General features: G+C 39.9%; 1 protein-coding gene across 2 annotated transcripts; it reads right to left on the minus strand.

Moving 5' to 3' along the window:
• Nucleotides 1-4,521: 4,521 nt before the first annotated feature.
• On the minus strand, nt 4,522-19,806 carry LOC104968051 (gamma-aminobutyric acid receptor subunit alpha-3-like). 2 transcript variants are annotated; one of them, XM_010797605.1, is made up of 6 exons: nt 19,725-19,806; nt 18,596-18,739; nt 16,041-16,193; nt 12,894-13,099; nt 7,701-7,739; nt 4,522-7,557 (listed from the first exon to the last, which is right to left on the minus strand). In XM_010797605.1, exons 1-6 carry the CDS (start codon nt 19,780-19,782, stop codon nt 7,243-7,245), a joined length of 915 nt encoding a protein of 304 aa, XP_010795907.1. In that variant the 5' UTR covers nt 19,783-19,806; the 3' UTR covers nt 4,522-7,242. The 2 variants fall into 2 exon arrangements, with proteins under 2 accessions (XP_010795907.1, XP_010795908.1); XM_010797606.1 differs by lacking the exon at nt 7,701-7,739.
• Nucleotides 19,807-22,258: the final 2,452 nt, after the last annotated feature.

A 22,258-nucleotide genomic window follows, 5' to 3' on the forward strand; every position in this document is an offset into this window, starting at 1 on the left:
AGCCCCCTGTCCACCAGTATCGGTAAATAGGACAGAATAGAGCCCAACGTACATCATAGAGCAGGGATGGGCAACTTTGATGGTGGTGGGGGCCACATAATTGATGTACTGGTCACCAGGGGGCCGCAGATTCACTTGGAACACACACACACACAAAAATGCCATGTGTTTAGATGTAATTATTAACAAATATACTAAGTCTGACATCTTCATTGACATTTTACAATCAAAGGGACCTTCCCCAAAAAATGGGAACATCCTCTAATAAGCTCACTAAACAAATATCGGTTCACAGAAATGTTATTTAATTTTTACAAGTGGCATGTTTGTATTGAATAGGTTATTAAACAGTGGAATAAAACGATCTTAAACTATTGGAAAGCACGGAAAATGTCTGTGTATTGAGATTAACCATTAAGATGACATACACATGAAGTCATAAACACTAACCCAGATATTAGTTGTCTAACTTGAACCTAAAACACTTGTAGCCTGTCTCTGCATTCCCCTTATTCCACAATAAGGGGAATGTCAACACAGACACCTGTCAGCCCGCACTCTGCTGTTCCTCAGCGCCACTCCCCCTCCCTCCCGCTGAAATTATGAATGAAAAGCGTAGTAATCATAGATAACACGGCAGGGTCCGTGACAGTTTGTTTTCATCTGATTTCAAATAAACAAAGTCTTGGTTTTAAGAATATTAAACTTGTTTCGCCAAATTCAGATGATAAATACAACTTTTAAGCTTGTAATCATCTGAATTTGGCGAAACAAGTTTAATATTCTTAAAACCAAGACTTTGTTTATTTGAAATCAGATGAAAACAAACNGGGGCCGGTCAAAGGGGGGTGGCGGGCCGGATCCGGCCCCCGGGCCGTAGTTTGGTGACCCCTGGGTTAGAGTATTGTTCCGCACGGACATTTTAGTTAACCTGACTTCACTTGATGTGAAATCCGAAAACATTTTTTTAAAATAAAATAATACTTTATTCTGAGTGTGCTTGCTTTTCTCTTTGGAGGTCATCACATAACGGCATTGTAATACACAGTTCGGCTGCATTAAATATCACATATCTACCGTAGTTCGCTATTTATAGAGCCCTGATGAGAAGACTTCTAGAAAAACAGGAACAACTGCCGCCGAAACTGAATATGTGACGTGGATCATAAATATATCAATTTAACAAAATCTTCATATTTTCTTCACAATATAAGTCTCCTTGCAGTATCAATACTAATTCGGCTGACTTTTATATTTGATCCAATCGGTACAGACAAACTAATAAGGCTTTATTTAAGCATTAAAGAATACTTTAGGTTAAGGTCTTATTTTGAATAAGAAAAAAGCTTTGGGGGTATGAATATTAAGCCTGACAAAGTACTAATATATTGCTTTCCTGCAATGTTAACTACTGTATGTTTAAGCACTTATTTTAACTGATAGTATACGTATTATACTCTTATAAGATGTATGTAGATAGTATAAGAAATGTGCAGAATACGACAGTTTAATGGTGGAGGTATACACACATATAGATGATAGATGTCTTGTAATGCACTGTTGAGGAATCTGCGACCCAAGTTTTTTATCTCCGACCTTGTCGGGTATTGAACATTAATTAAATAAAGAACACAGAATTATTAAATATAAAACACAGAATTTGTGTGATTATACTAAATGATTTACAAATAAACACCACTGCATATTTACAACTGTTACACATGCTGCTGTAACGAAAATGTTTCCAACTTGGGATCAATAAAGTATATCTTATCTTAAGATGATCGATGGCTACTGCCATATTTGCAAAATTTGCCTCTGAACCTTGACAAGTGCATGTTTCAGGCTTATCAATGAACAACAGGAGGGGTCACAGACATAAGACCAGCTGTTAAATAAAGCTCTTCTGACCTTAGCTGTCATGTGGGTATATATTAATGCTGCCCATTATGGGCACAACCAATTTTCACCCATTTATTAATTATATGTTTTAAATTTGAGTGTTTCCTATCCCCTAAACCTCCAGGGATGTACACAGTTTAATACTGGCAACTTCTTACTATGGGAAATACGAAAACGTCTTTTTAAAACTACAACTCCCAGTAGAGACGTGCGGGACAGGGGGGACCCGTTCAAATCCAGTTTTGGACAGTCTGTACGTGGTTCCATCCCATTTCAAGTGCTGTTCGACGCTCTGGACGGGGTGGGGGAGTGGAGGACAGGGTAATAAAGAATACAAAATTAGAAGGAAAAACGATGAAACAATACAGATTTCAGTATTCTGAGCCCCTACTCTCCCCATCACTGACGGCAACAAAAGTCCTACATTATTCAATTAAAATAAAGAAGTAAAAACAATAAGTGTGGCTTGATATTGAGTAAGAAAAAAGTTGTGAGAATGGATCTGCGGAGAGCATTTCGCTGCGATCCCAACTCGTCTTTTACCAACGTTCAGGGAGCTCTATGCAAGTCAATGGGACTCCCTGATAGTTGAAACTCGACGCTAAAGGGCCCCCCCTTGCGTTGGAAAGTGACGACAGGGACCCTGACATAACGTCAACATGGCCGAGTTGGGAGTGAGAATGTGTTGACCCTATATGAATTGCTTGTGTTGATATCACACTTTACAGAGACATTTCATTGGCTATGCTTTGATTTGAATGCTTGCATGCTTGCAACATGTATAGTTCCCTGCAGGATCTCCTTGAACTGTCCTGATGGATTCTATCCTTAAAAAATCTAATTGTAATCACTGCACAAACAGAACAACTTGCATGCACAGACCAAACAGTGACACAAAGAAACCCACAGAGTAGGTGTACTATTAAAATGAGCCTCTAAAGGAACATTGGATGAGTCCACCCCTTGTTGAAAATGTGTCCAAGAAGGGTCTTCATAACTCCCGAGAGAAAATACAACGTCCTTTTAATCTCCATTTGCATTTGCTACATCTCATACAGTAAGAACATGACGAGGGCAACATACAGAGTCCAGTCACTGAGCATATAGAGAGCAACTTCCCGACAAAAACACAAAGTCCACTATGTTCCCGGAGCTGTCTTTGTGGAGGGAGTCTTTGATCTCTCAATGCGTAGGGACATGCAGTGAAATTGCTGGAGAGAGAACACAGTGTGTACAACTCTGCTTGCAGACAGCTGCTAATTCACAGTAGGGTTTGAAAAGTGCACACAGGGTACAGATAGTAGTTTGACGAATATTATCTCTACTGTACGTCTTTAAAATGCCATAACACGTAGTGTTACAGAGCGCAACGTAAGACAGCGGTGCCTATCAGATGTAAAAATAAATGACGTGACATATCAATATTCACATAAACTATTGGAATTGATTTCACAATATCTACAAATTCACAACTTGGTATCACTATTCTGAGCATTTAGAATTGTTGCCCTTTTAGTTTATAATATTATGTTCAGTTAATCTATTTCTACTGCTTTCTACCCATCAAGAGATTTTCATCAATGCTGTAGAGGTTATGTCGTATAAAACATAATATTTAATGCTGTACTGGATAGCATAAATAGATTCATATAGTAATATACTCTTAATATACTGTTTCTTATAGGATGACATATTTCTACTGAAATTAACTCCGACCCTGTGAGGAAAGGATTTACCACACAAATAACACAATCATAACCAAACCAATAGCAACAATACAGCAGTCCTTCTTATTAAACCCCTAACCAACAAAGATTATAAAATCATTCCTGAAATACCGTATGTGCCAGATATGCATGCATCGAAACTGTTTCATTATTTTCTTTTTAAACTTGATCAATCATCCCTAATTGTTGCACTACTGCATGTTTGTCTGCTATGGCCATTCAGTTATCAGTTTGAGGAAAGAGATTGTTTAGCTGGAGAGGGCACATGATTTGGTTGAGGCTCTGGAAGTGTTCCTCCCCCTTTTTTTGCTACCAAGATCTGTGAATAAAGAAAGTTATCCTGCATATTGTGTTATGCTAAAAATGTAGGCAAATGGCTCGAAGTGATCGTATGACGCAACGACCTGTGGGTTTATCATACAGCATAATGAGTAGGAAAGATTACATTCACATAATTGGTCAAATCACAAAAAAAACACATCTCCTGGTAAACCATTTTTGATCATTCCTCAATGATGGAGAAAGCGAAGAAACGGCAGTAAATATTGACAAAGATCACACTTTTGTCGTCCTATATGTATTTTGGTCCTTAGTTTTGTGTCAAGGCTATATTTTAATGCAGATTTCACGAGTTACCCACAACATTCCGTTAACAATGTGGTTGAAATGAATTTAGATCCCTTTTACAGTACTGAACAGTCATACCACACATGCAGTACAACCGTTTCTTTGGTCCCCACAAACAAGTTACTGATTATGTCAAATGACTCAAGCTGTGTGGTCCTCTTGGTTATATTATTTGATGTTTAGCAGCTGCTGCTTCTCACTTACCTACAGTATCTCGATAACAGTACTCAGAGAATTATACATTAGCATTAATGCTCTTGTGTCATTAGACCCTGAAATAGCAGCAGACATTCACCTTTAAACACTCAGCAGATGTGTATCACTGTTTTGCGACATTAATCCATCAATTCATGAAATATACTGGATTTAGAAAGTCATTCTGTGTCAGCCGCATGATGTCTGAATTATGTTAAGTATTTAGAAAGGCCATTAAACACATTATGAATTTGATATGACTATACAGTAACAATTGTATGAGCACCTCAAAAATCCCAGTTTATGGCTTCATGATTTATCATGTCAGTCTAGTCAGTTTGTGCCTGTGTTTTTCTTTTGAATATGAAAATGGTTTACCAGGAGATGTTTACAGTCCAATTTTTGATGCAAGTCGGTAAAGGGTGAACAATATTCTAAGGGCTGAATTATCCTAATGGGTTTTAATTGGATGTAATGGTTAAACTATCCTCTACTAGTTTGATAACACATTGCCATACTCAAATGCAAACTGAATTTGTATTTTAACGTTTGTAACTGATATGGATGTAGAGCCAGTTCTGTGTGTCGTAGTGTACATAACTAAGCCTAAAATCTGTGTGCAACCAAACGAGGTTAAAAACACTTTCAGAAGTCTGTGCCAGCCTTAAATGATTAGCATCACATCAATATGCACACATAATTGGACTTTAAGTGTGTTTATGCAGATGAGGCTGAGGTTATGACTATGTAATTGATGACTAACTGGGATGAACTACAGAAACACTGATACTAAGCCCTATTTCAGTGTGACAAACACCATTACTGGAGGTTGCAGACATACACGTGTACAGATTGTCATGCATTAACCTATGACTGTTACATTTTACATGTTTTGTTACAACTTTTTTAAAGAGGTTACAACATAGTTCACTCATTCTGCTTACCACTTAAGAACAGTTAATGTAGTGGTCATCAAAGAGTCTATAATTGAGACAATGCTAAATATCCAGAGTGCATCCAGCATAACACCAACATAAATAGCTTAAGAATAATATAAGGTCTGTTTTAAACACAAGTTCAACACAAAACAAAAAATACAGATGTTATTTGAGAAAAAGAAAACAAAAGTTGGAGACAGATGCCACAGCTGGAGACACATTTCATCTTACATTTTGAAACCACCAATTGTTAAAAGCAATTTTACATAACAATGTAATGACAAAACTTACATTTAGTTAATCATTTAGTTGTATTTGAATTGTGTTGACCAATTTCACAGCTTTTTCTTTGCAGTGAGGAGAATGTCTCTGAAATGTGTTTAGGAATACTGTATGACTGTGACATATTGGCATTTGTTGTCTACTTCAAAACACAAAAAGAGTACATCATATGTAGACAATCAAATAAACACCAATACTTTACACAATCAAGCATAAAAGGGCTAAAGTACAACATGAATCAAAATATTCTTATGACAATGCGGAAAGATTACAATGGAGCCAAAAACACTGATGCAGAGAAAACAAAGAAATAAAAGCACCAGGGTGCGTGCCCACAATGTACATGAAATTGATAGGGTCTGGTATGTTTTAATGTATAAAACATCTAATGTTATTTGTATTTCCATGGAAAACATATAACAAACTGCGATTCAGAATCCCACTTCAGTCTGAGGTAATGGTGGTAGTTTGTTATGACTGCCTGGCTCATAGTGACGCCGCACCATGAGCCAAAACATAAATGCACATGGTAATTGTTCTAGACTACGCTGGATCCCTTAATATCTTCATCTTTTCACGGCAGAGGTCTGTTAACCTTCCACACTGATGGACAATTTTACACTTTGTGCCCATGGGCCGTAGGTGAGCGGGGCACAGCCATATACTCGCAGTTCATGGAGCCTGTGGACACCAGTAAATGTTTGCATGTAAAATACACACAGACCGTTGTGCATATGTGTGCTGTTAATGCAAATGTGAGCGTGTCAACGCCTTTTATACTTTATGATGTGTGTATTCACCAAGGCACATAGCTTCTTTGTCATTGAGCATACTCTGCCAGTTAAAACAATAAGAGCCACTGGACTAGAAAATGTACAGGCAGCCTCGTGGGACACAATAGCAATTCCAGATGATACTGCATTGGGTCTGTTACGATTCAGCGTGAGCTGAATGCCAGACCCTGACGATTATTAATTATGTTCCTATGGAACTATACAGGCTGCCCCCGGCTAACAGAGCAGGGCAGGGCAACCAACGAATGGCTCTTCTGGCGTTTTTCTGACGATAACTGTGTCTGTGTGGGTGCATGCATGTTGTTAACTTGATGGATATGTCAAAACCTTATCATTGGTAATGAGCTACAATGAAAACTTCAAATGCATGCTTGCTCTAACTTATCATAAGCAAAGCGCAAACATTTCAAAACATAGTGAAAACACAATTTGACTACTCTACAAAACGGCAAGCAATCAGGATACAGCGAAGGGACACTGGGTTACTCACAACAGGGAACAGGGCCAGAGATAAGTGAGGAGGGGAGAAAAAATAAATGCAAAACAAACACAGTCTGAAATGTGCTCCCTCCAAAGTCCACTATTATGTGAATCTACTGTTGTTTAAATGTGCCTTCCATTTAAACAGACGTGCAAAATATCAAACTCTTAAGAAAAAACAGATGCACGAAACAGGCGCACACACATACACACACAATAAGATGTGATGAACTTGGCCTCCTGCAAACCTGTCTACCCTCAAAACAAAACCAGATCAAGCCTAGCATTCGGTCGAATTCAGTTTAAGTTGTTTGCTTTCATCATAGCGGGCTTTCTGTTGACATATGTGGCCCAGTAGCCTAAGTTGAAGATGAAGAACAGAACTGGGAAAATGATGCGCGATATCTTGTCCACTTTGCTGACACGGTTGTATGACTTCTTGGCCTCCTCGTAAGGGTCATCCTGGAGGTAGGAGTGTCTGGTGGGGACTGGCGTGGCACTCTTGGAAACGGTCGTTAAACCTTGGTCTTTAGCCACGTTGATGGCGTAGGTGGATCCAACAATGTTGAATGTGTTGTTTGCTTTTTTGGACAATGTAGCAGATTCTCTTCTCTGAAATGAAAAAAGGCAATAAAGGTAAAGGTTGTCAGGAGCGAAGCACCAGACTCAACAATACTTCCATTTGAACTCATAAAGAGGAAATAGAAGCAACACCACGAGACACGACACACACAAGAACAAAACAAAAGCCTAACCATATCGTTAATCCTGGCCATGTTAGCCTGAAACGGTTCCTGAAAAGAAAAGTAGAAAAGAAAAAAAGTTTACCAATTATATTAAAATTACCCAACTTACATACTCTATTCATCACTATCTAGCTGGAAGTACTTTTAACATTTTACACTATTAATATGGTCAATTCTAATCTGCATCATACAAATCTGGATTGCAAAAAAAACCCTGTCATGATCATAACTCACGACAAATATCAAGGCTAGTTAAAATAAGAGTGTCAAAAATAGGAACAATCATATTTCTGCATCAATGCAGAGCGAGGCTGGACTTCTGTCTGATACTTCTAACAGTAGCATTGGCAGCACAGAGCTGGATGGAAACAATGCAACAATAACAATGCCTAAAACATGTCTGACAAACTGTATCAATGCATTCAGCCAGGCCTCTTGAGGCAAACAGCTTGAGATAAAAAAAAAAGAAGCAACTATGGCTGTGTGTGATAAAAAGCTGGCTGGAGAAACTGCTTTCTTCCTTCTAGTAGAGAGACACGTTAGACTGTCTTTCATATTGAAATCGCATGGGGAGACAGAATTTATTTGCAAAATCTGTACACTGAGATGGCGAAACTTGCATCACAGGAGGATCCTGTCAGCCTAAAATTAGTACAGGAGAGAACAAGTAGGGCACCAAGATTGATCACCGGGCACTGTTTTAGTTTCCTGTATGAGCCTGTACTGGAGTAATTTTCTTCACACCATTCATTCCCACTGTGGCCACTTTAAGATCTGCAGCAAAACTAAAGCACTGTGTGTCACGTAACAGAGTGCTTTCTTCTCTCAATGCTCCCTGTTTTAACTTTTGCTTTGAGCCCAGCTTTCATTTCTGCTCTACTTTTCAGCTTCATTTAATTTTCCTTCCTTTTCCGTCGACTCCATCTCTTTAAATTAGCATAACTAATGTCCCCTCTTTCCCCCTCTTCCAAAATGCTTCACGGTGCATGTCTTTCTGTACACAGCTCTTCACTAAATGTTTTGTTGGGTCTTATCCTGAATTTTCTCAAAACCTCCTAAATGGATGCATAAAAATGGCTTTATGTTAGAAGAAGCTATATGTTTGTTCATTGAATAGACCAATGTGTCTCTATAAGACATAGAAAGACCACTTTTAATGTCACATGTGACAAGCAGTGGGCTTATATTAGCAGTTGACATCACAATGATGTTATCAAGTTGCTGTTAAGCTTCTGTCCGAGGTGATGGACACGGCTGCAGTGAGGGGAAGTGTGATCAGTGTTTCCTCTTCAAGTGAGCTGGAGAAAAGAAGAAGGATGATCCTTCAAGCTCCTCTGCAAAAACAGCAAGGGTTGTGAAGAGCTTAACAAAGCACGCAGTCAGACAGTTGATTGCATTAAACAGAGAAATGTCGAGCCGCTGCCTGAAGGGGGTCTATCTCAAGTCAATTAATACAGAGAGAGAAAGAGTCACACTGATTCCCCTTGGATAGCCAGATACTTTTCCCAGGATATCAATCCCTCCACTTCCAGCGCCACTAGAAGTATCCTCTATCATGGCGATGGCTGACATCAGCAGGAAAGGTGAATTGCCGCTATAGTGTACTCTATGACCTTAATCATTGCCCCCTCAACTCTGAAGGCATTATGTCCTTTATTTGTTACCTGACAAAGAAGCCAGGGAAAGTGTTTTTCATTCTCTATTTGTCTGAGCTGTCCTCGCAGTCAGTGATATGGTCTAATTGTTGGGTAAACCATGTGTGGTATGGGCTATGTCCATGTTGTTATAAACCTAATGTGACACAGCACATTATTTAGCTCCGGCCAAAGATTCTTGCATGATATTCAAAGTCATTTGGCTAGCTGCAGGCACACATAACCCCATGAATACAATGCATCTATTGACCTTGTCTTTGTAACTTCTGCAAATTGTTGAATCAGAATGTCTGAGAGTCTGATTAAGTAGCCTGGGGGCAATTATGCCTCACTGTGTGTCCTGCTGTTTGAAACTCAGCGTGTGCATGTGTGTGTGTGTAACTGAACCTTGTGACAGTCAGTCCCTGACTAAATTTGGAGATGGGGTGTTGGTGGTTTTAATGGCCTCATGTGAGCATGTGGGTGGCTGAGTGTGCAGACTGGGTGGAGCCACGATGTTGTCCCTCTTCCTGTTAGTGTGTGTGTTTAGTGTTATGTACCACCAAAGTTTTGCAAATCTGGCAGCATAAACAACTCTTTGCATAAATATAATATTTGAAATTGGGTTCTTATTCACCTGAACATACGTTTTCTATAATCGGAGCATGCATTTAAAACGTCAATGGCGAGGACCGTCGTCTTTACTGAGTTGTGGGAAGTCAAAATCATGATCGGTATACATTTTCGATGAATTGGTCGGCAACTAGTCACAGCAGTCGGAGAGTGCTTGCCAGACAGTAAGTTATTGTGCAATGCATAAATGTAGCTGACAACTCCAGCTCAAACAAAAAGGATTTGAAAAAACGTATAAAAAGAATTACAACAGGTCTTGAGAAATGGCAGCCTAGGTTTGTTTTTGTTCTCTGAATTTCCATATATAACTACAGCAACAACTTTGGTTGCGCTTTGCTTGTCACTTCGAAAAGTGCAGCAGCAGCAGCAGCAGCAGCAGCAGCAGCAGCAGCAGCAGCATCATGCTGAAATGTCACAGCTAGGAATGATAATTACAGGCTGTGTCCCCGCTATTTCTAAACAAACCATTGTGTTGAAATGTCTGAATATGAAGTGATTTGTGCTGCAGGTGTGAGGCAAGCATTAAAAACCCCTGCACAATGAGCCCATGCTCCTGCCTCTGCTGCTGATGGAACCAGCCTATAATATCCTACACCGTCCAATCATGTGTCGCAGAGTGCCGAGGACACGATGGCTTTCGTTCCAACTCCCCACCGGCTAATTTCTGTAATATCCACACCTTCACCCGGCAAGAGGGCTTTAATTAGGTAGATTGCTTGTCAAACAGAACGTTGGGCGACAAAGGAGGGAGAAAATGGCATTGAAAATCCATAACCAGCCATGTAATTTACTGCACATCGACACGTCTACAGCTCACCATTTCAGTCCTAAAAAAGAAAGAGCCTGAGGGCGATGAAGTCATCGTTTTGTTCCGGTGAGGGTGGTGGCTGAAGCCCTGCCTCTAACTGGGGATAGTATTTTCCAAATGACTTAGTGAGCTGAAACTTATTCCTTATAGGTGCTCCTCCTATAGGTTTCTTTTTTTTTTATTGTGTGTGTGTGTATATATGTCAAAAAGAGAAAATGCAGTAGTCTGATCCCTTTACTTTATAGCTCATTCTAGCGGGGAGTGTGATGGGAGTGCCATGTCTCCCTCTGTGACCCCATTCTTTTTTATCTATCATGACAACTGCATGCTCAGCACAGCCCCGGAGAACGCAGCCCAGGCTGTTGCCATTAAGACGAGGCATCAGAAGGGGGGGAAATAAAAACTCTCCACTCTGCTGCTGCAAAATAACGCTGCAAATTATCCTCACCGACTCAAATGTTCCAAGGCAGCAATATACAATTCTACCAATCACTCAGAGGACCAAATGTCAGACTGGAAAAAAACGGAACTGGAAAAAGCTGTACTGATTATGTCAAACAGTTTGTACATTAGTAGCAGAAAATAGATTTGTGGCAGTAAAATGAATACATGTCTTTCTTTTGTGTGTGTGTCTGAGGCTGATAGAAGTAGCCTCTTATGTGCTTGCAGGATCAGAACCGCAGCTTTTAGATCAGCACTATTTACAATAAAGGAATGTTTCATCATGTTTATATACACAAGCATAACAGCAAATCAGGGAGACCACTGTTCTAATGTAGTTTCTATATTGCCTCTGTTCATGTCTGCCGATACATAACATTGCCTCAGGAATAAATTCATCATATTTAGTATAGATCTACAATTAGCAACGTGTCTTGCTTATATCTACCATCCTTTGATTTGATTGTTTGTACTGCTATCTTATGGCTGTGTTTTCAAGCTCTCTTAGTAATCAGCGTGACTTTGTAAACCCCACTGGTTTATAAATTGTAATTTGATGCTGTTCTTTGAGGTCTTCTTAGGTTAAGGCGAGGTTCTGCTAAGGTAACTGACCTCTAAAAACTTCTGGGCAGGCCATTCATTATTATTTAGGACATGTATTGTATTTTTTGACAGAAGGAAAACACATTCTCTAGTCTACTTCTCAGCACTGTCAATCAAACCACAGCACGCTACCAACACCTGATTCTGTCAATCATGCTAGCCATACGAAAATAGGAAAATAATTGATTTGTTCCTTTCAATACAAGAAAGAATGAGCCCTTTTGAAGCTATAACAGCACCAAGTGATTTAATTGTGTTCATTGCTTCTCAGTGCCCGCTGTTCACTGTTTCATGCCACTTGTGAGCTTATAAAATATCATAGAAATCCTTTTAAATGTAAGCACTTAGGGACTTAAAAGGTTTTATTTATGTGTCTTCATTAAAGCTTTGGAGAACGGCATCTTGTTGGACCAATGCGTCCTCCACATAAGACCCTTCCTTGAATTGAGTCAAAAAGACCATTTGCACTCACGGCCCTTTATGAACAACACCAACAGCCCAAAGTATTGACACGTTATGAAATTCAAGCTACGATTCATTACAGTTTAAGCTTAAAATACAATTTCAGCCTCAGGTAACGAACTAGTGTCTCCACAAACACTTGTGTAGACCAGATGTAACTTTAGAATGAAACGTATGATGCCATCGTAAATCAGGGCCAGTGTCTCTGGGAGTTTACCTCTCCTTCTGCTCCCACAGTTTCGCCTCACTATCCATGTTCCATTTGGCTGTTAATGAATAAATAAACGCTCTCTTTATAGTATTTATAGAGTACTCCAGGCTGCTTTAAGGAGGGGACTTTCTATCACTGTTTCCAAAGTGCAATTGGCCCACGTCACTTCCCGAGTGTTAAATGAAGACACTGAGTACGTTGTTACCAGGGTTAACAAATCAAAAGACAGAACAACTTATCTGCAGAAACAAAAGTGAAAAGTAACTCTGTATAACTGTTACATTTCCTTTTTTAGGATGATGCATTAGTTTGTTAATGTTGGTTCAGCAGAAAAAGTGTGGTCGTGTCATATCTATTAAATAAATTAAAAAAAACATAGAAAAGTGTATATATAAATAAGAATCACTCACCCTTATTTCCATGCCCTCTTTTTTCCCATCCCATGCCCAGCTGCGCTTGGTGAAGTAGTTGACTGTGGCAAACTCAATCAAGGCAGAGAAGACAAAGGCATAGCACACTGCCATGAACCAGTCCATGGCAGTGGCATAGGCCACCTTAGGGAGGGAGTTTCTAGCACTGATGCTCAGGGTGGTCATGGTTAGGACAGTGGTGACCCCTGAGGATAAAATGACAACATTAGTAAATAGAACACTTAAAGGAAAGTTAATTATTTGGTTCAGTTTTTGCAAAGCTTTTGCCATGATACTTTCATTGTGTGTCGTGTCCAAGTAAAAGAAGCTTAAGAAAAGCTGGAATTATCCAAATTAGCTCAATTAATCAAATCTTTCTTGTGGTTCAAATGAAAATGTAACTGCACTTCAGAACTTAACATCATCTATTATGTGAAATCAGAAAATAGAGATGCATGCCACTAACAAAATTCAATGGTGCATAAACATTGTATGTATTTGTATTTTCGCTCGGCAAAAAATACCCTTAAAAAATAAGTGTCTATTGAAGTTGCAAATCCAAAAACATCCACAGCAACAAACAATGGACAAGAGGCCCCCCCCTTTTTAATAAGATCCAAGTTGAAAAATGTGATTACTTTTTACAATGCTATTATCACATCATTGATATAGACGGTTAAAGGGTATAAATATTGCATATTATCTTTTGCACAGTGAATACATTTTGAACATCTTTGTCACGTCTGCATCTGTCAATGGCCCATGATGATAACAGGCATTCAATAATAATATATACATTCCACTAAATAAGACACTTGATAATATTTGCTATTAGATGTATTGGCAATCAGCAAAAACCTATGTGCTCTGTCTCTGCATATATTGAGAGAAAGCCTTCTGACGTGTCGTTTATGTTCAAGGGTTGGCAACAAATATAGCTTTAAAACACGAGTTTTGGCGGAAACAGACCTCCAGCTACACAGCTCATTTGACATCCCGGCCTTTACATTCAGTACATATAGTGCCGCAGGCAGGGGATGAAATGTGGGTCGGACTGTTCGCCCATCCAAACACATAAAAGCAATCACTTCATCTGTTCCAACCTATCTCATCTGACAACACATAAAGTGGGCTCTGAAAATGAACATTGTGTTTCAGAACAGGGAGGTGTACCCGTTTCACTGAGTCATGCTTGAGAAATTAGAATATGTGATGCAAAGATTGATAGTCACTTTAAAGGACAGATTTAATTTATATTCTGGTGGCGTGTTTTGCATATCTTGTCTATATTAGTTAATAAACTATCACTTTTTCTGGTGGTTGTGAAACAAATGAGGGCATCAATAATTAAAGGTATAAAACGTCATACCCCCTCCCCCCCCTCAAAAATAAAATTGTATCATTCCTTAAAAATACAATTTAAAAGGGAAAGGATCGTATTTGTCGATGATGGTTACACAGCAGAGCTTTATTTGAGCTGATACATGTGACTGTGTGAACGAGTAAAACAGATGTGAACACTGCTGGTAACTTTGTCCTTCACGGATAACGCTTCAATCATTCCACTGAGAAAATGACACTGATTACAGCTTCTCTCCACATGTGGAGGACAATCTAAGTGAGTTCAAGGAAAACTGTTCTTCTAGGTGTATGTGTGGATAACTGAAGGACTTATGGTTATTCAGAAGAATTTATGACAATAGGTATATGTTGCAGGCTGTTATTTCCTCCATGGCATGATGGAAAATGGCCCCTATTACTCTGTATAAAGCGTGTGCTTCATTTCTTAATGAAAATGCAATTTATACAAAAAACAGGGGTTAAGGGGCACTTCCGTAGATTATGCAGCACAACAACACTTGAAGTGGAAGGGCTAATTACATTTCATCTCTGAGTACGGGCAGATCTAAGCAGACTCAATGTTCCCAACGTGAATGGTGCTGGATGGACAAATTGCATCTATTATTAATCAAGGCACAAAGAGAGGATAACACGTGTCACATACTGTATGCACCTTTTTGAAAAAAATAATAGCTTTCGAAAGGTTGGATTTGTTTAAATGTTCTGGTCTTTTTACACACACACATACACACACACACACACACACACACACACACACGGACGGACGGACGGACGGACGGACGGACGGACGGACAAAGATAATAAGAATTAGAGTAGCCTAAGTAGTATAATTATCATAACTTGCAGTTGCTGTCTGTGACTTAAATAACTGCAATTACCAAGTGTTTTAGGGGCAATCTGTTAAAAATGGCACGTTTGATATGATGAAATATGCATAAAGGATGGGAAAAGGGAAAACAAAGTACACAAAAATTATAATAAGACATTATGATAAAATAAGTAATAAATGGGTAAACCAGGGATGGGAGATAAAAATGCATAAATGAATGATCTGATATTGAAAATGTGAGCTATTGTTGAATGTGTGGCAGGACTTGAGAGCTGTCTGTACTTTATTTGAGAGATGTTACTGCGGTTAGGCTTTGTTTTTGTTTGGGAATTATTGTGCATTGGACCCTGCTTTTGTAAATTGTCAGAATATGAACCCCTGCTATTTCCTTTCCAACTCATTTATGTTGTCCACCACTGCAAACAAGTTATCGGACCCTTGTTAAGAGTCTGTGGTCGCTTTTGTTGGGAATGTCTGTTTGTCGGATGCGGATTCTTTGTTAAAAGACCTAGAGCTGTTTGAGTAATAAGACGTCAGACTGCTGTTGATGTAGACGAGTCCAGCTTCCTCTTCAAGAGATGCAACACATCGTCTATCACCTGCCACACTTTGACTTATCTTTAAATAATTAGTTTTTCGCAGCTACAGAGATAGGAGGAGCTCAATACCTTGATAAAAAGCTTTGGAAAAAAACGAATTACTCGTTCATGCCCAAGTGCACCTTAATGCACCAAGCTATGTTTTGTACATCATTATGTTAATTGTAGCTTTGCAAGGGGAACCTTTTTGTTAAGCCCTCCACTTGTTTTGCAGTTTGCTGAATCTGATGATGTGAACAAAATGCAGCTCCGCTCATTTGTTTTGCTCCGCCTTACCTCATAATTCAAAAGCTCGAGCAACTTGTCTAAGCTGTTCAATCAATCATTTAGTACATTTTTGTAAAAGACGGCACTCACCAAATACAGTGCGAGCAGGAACCGATTCTCTGTTTAGCCAGAAGGAGACCTGAGACAGTATGACAGTCATGATGCACGGGAGGTAGGTTTGAATCACAAAATAGCCAATTTTCCTTTTCAAATGGAAATATGTTGTCATCACTACATATTCTCCTGAGGAAGAGGAGAGAAACAAAGAAAGAGATGGAGAGAGACACAGGGTTATTATTATTAACACAGCTATGCCCAGTTGGGAGGAACACAAGCTGAAATATTTAAAGTAAGATTAAAGTTAGAACATTTGCATCATCCATGTAGCTGATGGGATTGTCTTCAGCCCTTTTTTTATTTGAGCTATTATAACCATATGAAAACATAGAAAGTGTTGCTTAAAAGATGCAATGTGTTACATATATTCCAAAGGTTCTTTCGATGGGCATCTTGTATTTAAAAAAATCCCATACAGTAACTGACCTTTATTTAACATCAATTTAAACTTGCATCTTTTCAACAGCAGAAGGGTGCGATTTGAATGGATGGAAACAACATGGCAACATGCTTAGGCTTTCATAGCGAGGATACAGAGGTCTTTTGGGAGAGCGGTTAGAGGTCACGGCATACAGTAGCAGCACCTGCACTATTCATAGAGAGCCGAGGAGAATCTCATATCAGAGAAAAACCCTGAGTTGAGTTACAAATGTTAATAGGAAAAGGAGCCTAGAGGTTTGGAACATACGGTTGTAAAAAAAAAGGCTGTTACACCTAAATGTCAACAAATCTCTCCGGACATCATAACAGTCAGATAAATAGAAGGGTGAGGTAGGAAATGCTGAGGTATACGCAGTTGAATGGTTATAATGCTGCCTTTTTAAGGAATACTCAAAAGTCAATGCTGGAAAGGCGGCACTGGAATGCTAGTTGCTTGAACCTTTGTGGAGGTCTCTCATCCTCCAGGAGCAGTTTACAACATTTTTCCCAAGCTAATGCCTAGCCCTTCATTCTCAAAAAATCTATTCCTCTAAATGCATAGGTATATTCCAATTCCGTTCTTTTTGCTGCAGATTTGAAGAACATGTGCGTGGCTCGATATTGAGCATTTCCTGGAGCTAAGATTTTATTACTGATGACGGCAATTGTTCCCTTAAGCACCGGCTGGCTTTCTCTATAATCTTTAGCAAAGATATGAGAAAAACAGCCTTTTTTATTCCCTTAGGTGTTCTTTCTGAGCAGACTCTCACCAGAGCTGAACTGGCTCAAATCCTCCCATCCTCCTCACTTCAGCCCATTAGGTTTGAACTTTAAATAAATTAGATTTTTTGTTTTCAAATCCACAAGCTGAACCCAGTTTATGAAAGAAATCATGTTGACTTCCCTTAGATTTTTTGTCATTGTACTTGTAGCCAGAGTTGGTCCTCTCCAATTCTCCTGACTTACGGTTAAACCACATAACAGCACTGCAATAACGATGAGCTCAAGGAACAGTGTCCTCTGTAGAGTTCTACAAGTGCTGTTATTTCAACAGCTTTCAAAACACTTTCTGCCTCAACAGCTTCACTACAGAGGTTAAATCTCTCAAAATGGAAAGCCAGTGTGGCTCAGTCGTCAGCTATGCACTCTTTCAGTAATTACTAACTGCCCCGCTGAAGCAACCTTTTATCTCGGCCTATAGCTTTGCAGTAATCAGTCCTTCAGCACATTTTCCTTTGCACTGTTACCTAAAGCTGGATATTGATGTTAACTACTGATCTATCATTATTAGGTTTCAACTTACAACTTTTTTATAATGGCACCTTATAAACAGTATAAGTACCTTGTGGTTGAACACTTACAGTATTGCTGTGAATTTCTTCTTTGTTACTAGAGTATGTCAGTCCCCAACCCACCTTGTTTTTTCCTCCCTTCATGTTAATTTTACCATAAGCTTTAAGTTTGCCAATGGGGAAATAGAGTTTGAATTTAAAACCAAATTATTGTGGTGATCATGAGCATAGGCTGGCAGACTTTCCTTTTTAACACTGTGCTTATTGAGGTTGATTCTGGGCTATAACACAACACAGAAAGGCAAGAAGACGTTCACCTCTGGCACAACTCCTAATATTATCTTTGTGAATATGCTGAATAATCCCCAAAAACCTAGAAGTCATCATTTTCTCACTGGACCCAAATAATGCAGGCTGAATCCAAAGTGACAGACGCTGGAGAAAGTGCAGACTGTTACTTTAGGGAAACAAACAAAAAGTGCCCGTACATGTCAATAGAAAAGAAGGGAGGCAATTTAATTTACCACAGATGTTACGTAAACACACAGATAAGGGTTTATTTTTCAAAGGAAGAATTTTCATCCCAAGACACACTAAGTTTGTTTTCTGCCTGCTGTATACTCCATTCAAGATAGAATGTGATGTGCCAGGATGCTTGAACATGTTGCTGCTCTCCAGTCTCTTCACACATGTAACACACTGCAGCTGTACAAGCTTAATATGGTGTATTTGTTTTAGGACCAAACCATTGGTTGAAAACAAACCAAATTAGATTGAATTTAAATTCGCTCTCTGAGCTAATAGTATGTAGCGTACCTGTGCTGGAACTGATGGTTTCTTTGCCAATGACATGTCCCAGTAAGTCATACTGGTTGAGCCTGGAGCCGTCCTCTGCCACAGCCACAGACCTCCCGTCTCCCTGGGTCCACAGGTAGATCACCTCATTATTGGTGTAAGCATCTGAGCGACACAGAGATCATTTATCAGCACAAAATAATGGCAAAACATATAACATTTCAACCCAATGTAATAGCTACGTTGGTCCACAGGGCAAGACGTAGTATATTCACAAATAACCCTCTCAAGACGTGACATGGATACAATATTTGTTCCTATTCATTTCTAATGACCGGTGTCCATTTCACGTGATCGAAAACTTTCCTAGCGTGAGAAAAAAAACATGGCGGACAACCGATTATTTTTTTGTGGGAATTTTAGGATAGTTTGGTCATTAAAATGCTTTTTGATTAGACTTCTAGCAAGAAGTGTATATTGTACTTTTAAAATCTACTTCCAGTGGATGTGTAGGATCTATAGTTTGATAGATATTACGAAGATTATTTGAGGGATCACCAGGAGAACGTCAATATTCTATGTATTTTAACTATAGAGTGCAACAAATGGAATAAGATACATTTATATTTAGGATTGTATTGAAGGAATTAATGAAACTTAAAATAATAGCTATGATAAATATCTATCCTTTTTGACATGGTTATGTTGTGTTCTTGGTTTAATTAAATTGGAAGTTGCACCAAATGATTTCATGTAATTCAGATGCAATTAGCCTACATAAAAGGCCTCAAATTGGAAGTACTGTCTGGGCTGTCTTTCACTCAATTCTGCAATCTCGCCTTTCACCAAGGCCGAGGTCGGGGATCTTGGGCTTAAAAAGGTTGGTGACCACTGCTGTAGACTCTTGGGAATTGTTCTAAGGAAGTTATCAAGGGGAATCTGGCATCTAGCCAGTGCTTGACTTTAACTGTATTGTGAGAAGAAAAACTTCCCTTAGTAGTGTATTCCTAATGGTGAGTGCACTTTAATCCTCTGAAGTGTTTTCAGGACAGCAAAGGCTCCTAACGCCTGCAGGGAACAATCACTATTGTTTCCGCAGTGCAATTTTATATCAAAGTCTGTTTTGATGTGACCATCTGGACTGACTTACAACTCCCGAATTTCAGAGGACAGGCATGTGCATCCATGGGGAAATCCTCCAGGTGCATGGGGCACTCGGCATGGATGGTCAACCTGAGGGGACACGGGGGGGGGGGGTATGGTTACAAACACATCATGACAGAAGTCACCATAAACAAAACGGTGCATTTTCATACACCAAAATGATCTTTATTTGCCCCTTCTTCCTGAAGAAGAAAATCAATGGCTCAATTGTTTTTCTTCCGGGTCCGGTGTCCATGGAAGTCCAATGCCCAGGTCTGTCCGCCAGGACTTCCCCCTGGTGATGACCATGGCGGCAGAGCCCCCGTGTCTACGGAAGGGCTCTTTGGATCGATTTCCTTGGTCACGTGGATGAGGAGTAGTGACAGCTTGGCGTATGCTGCTTCTTGCTCATCCTCAGAGGACAGAACACTGTCCCACACTCATCGCCCGCTGTAACTCCAGTAAAGGAAGCAGCAGGTGGGCGCGCGCGCACGTGAGTGGAATAAACCGCAGAAAGTGCTGTCAAAGCACTGTGCGGGTTCAAAAGACGCTATTGCCGGCGTGCTGTTGTCAGAAAACACACCTTGCCTGGTGTAATAGCTCCGATTAATGCATTTCACCGTTGAATGTGAAACACAGCATTAAAACGAAGGCGGGTATCCCTACAAGTCCAGACTACCGTTTGGCTACACCCTATCCCCAAGCACGTTCAGCAAATGTGTGACCACAGCGCTTCAGCCGCTTCACGACCATGGCATGAGGGTTTTCTAGTGCGACCTCATAGTCATGGCCAGGTCCAGGGAAGGTGCAAACACAGCCCAATTGATCCAAGTGGATTGCGGTCAATTGGAAGAAGAGCAGTCCCATACCTCACCAGCAGGTGGAGTATCTGGGGATTTCGCTCGATGCAGGCAGACTACGGCCACCCTGTCAGAGAGCAGACAGGCATCCCTGCTTCAGGCAGTTTGCAGACTGCGACAGGGGGCAACGGTGACAGCTTTGACCATCATGCAGACTCTGGGTCTCATGGCGGCTGCTCACCTCGTGGTACCACTGGGGTTACTGCATATGCGTAGAGGTGGTTTGCCTGCCTTCATTTAGATCCCAAGAGGCACAAACTACGTCTGGTGAACCCCCCCCCCCTCCGTGGAGGGCAACCTCCGATACTGGGGGTCCCCAAAGCATCTGCGGAGGGGAACTCCGCTGGTGCGGGTGACCTCCTACGTCACGGTGTTCAAGATGCATCCGTGACAGGATGGGGGGGGACCTGCCTAGAGAGAGCTATAGGTGGTGGCTGGCCTTTGACAGAAACTGGGCACATCAACCTTCTAGAGCTACGGGCAGTAGTACCGCTCCTACAGCACTGCAAACCCTTACTACAGGGCAAACATGTGCTGGTGAGGAGCGNTTGCGGTAAGTGAAATTTGAATACTTTATTTATGTGTTAATGATTTTAATCAGCTACGTAATGAATGTTAAGGCTTGGGTTAGCGTGTAAGCGAGTGGTAGCTACATCGGTACAAACGATGCTAATCGTAGCCTCCAAGTTAAAATCATAGATTATATATATAAAGGTTAAAACGAAATAGACAAGTGTTAAGCTTAAGTGGGATAATACTGTAAAACAAACGGCTTCTGTTTGAGGTTGATAAAATAAGGTCATCCTAATAGTAAAATAATAAAATGCAATAACGTGCTTTAACCACCAGGTGTCCCTTTCTATCAGCTGTGCACCGTTATGGTGTAAATACAGCCTATCTACGAATTGGATCAAATATAAAAGTCAGCCGAATTAGTGTTGATACTGAAAAGAGACGTATTGTGTGAAAATAAATTGAAGATGTTGTTTAATTGCTGATATATTTATGATCCACGTCACATATTTAGTTTTGGTGGCAGTTCTTCCAGTTTGTCCAGAGGTCTTCTAATCAGGGCTCTATAAATAAAGAACTAGGGCAGATGTGTAATATTGAATGCAGCCGAAACGTGTATTACAATGCCGTTATGTGATGACTTCCAAAGAGAAAAGCAAGCACACTCGGAATAAAGTATTTTTTTTTTTTTTTTTATGTTTTCGGATTTCACATCACATAAACACCATATCCCAGCATGCATTGCGGCTAAACCATCCAATCACAGAGCTTGAGGACTCATCACGGGGTTTGAGCAAAGCGGAGAGAATACTTACTTCCGGGTGTAAAATTCGCTTAAGCAACTACTATGAGCTGCTCCGACCCTCGGTCCTGACGGACTCCAAAAGTCCGACATTATACAATCAAACAAATAAATAAACACAAGGATAATTGTGTCTTATTGTTGAGTAAATAACAGTGTGTGGTTTAGAAAAGAATACAAAATTAGAAGGAAAAAACGATGAAACAATACAGATTTCAGTATTCTGAGCCCCTACTCTCCCCATAACTGACGGCAACAAAAGTCCTACATTATTCAATTAAAATAAAGAGGTAAAAACAATAAGTTTGGCTTGATATTGAGTAAGAAAAAGGTTGATAAACGCTGTGAGAATGGATCTGCGCAGAG

This window comes from Notothenia coriiceps, unplaced genomic scaffold, assembly GCF_000735185.1.
Source record: "Notothenia coriiceps isolate Sejong01 unplaced genomic scaffold, NC01 NC01_scaffold00038202, whole genome shotgun sequence".
NCBI classification, from domain to species: domain Eukaryota; kingdom Metazoa; phylum Chordata; class Actinopteri; order Perciformes; family Nototheniidae; genus Notothenia; species Notothenia coriiceps.

What these genes read in the sequence shown, in the direction of transcription:
- LOC104968051 (XM_010797605.1), bottom strand. Translation starts at nt 19,782, where the DNA reads ATGCACCTGGAGGATTTCCCCATGGATGCACATGCCTGTCCTCTGAAA. An exon ending in AACCATCAGTTCCAGCACAG is followed by an intron (nt 16,194 to 18,595) that starts GTACGCTACATA and finishes CCTCTTCCTCAG; the next exon opens with GAGAATATGTAGTGATGACA. An exon ending in AAGAGGGCATGGAAATAAGG is followed by an intron (nt 7,740 to 12,893) that starts GTGAGTGATTCT and finishes TTTTCTTTTCAG; the next exon opens with GAACCGTTTCAGGCTAACAT.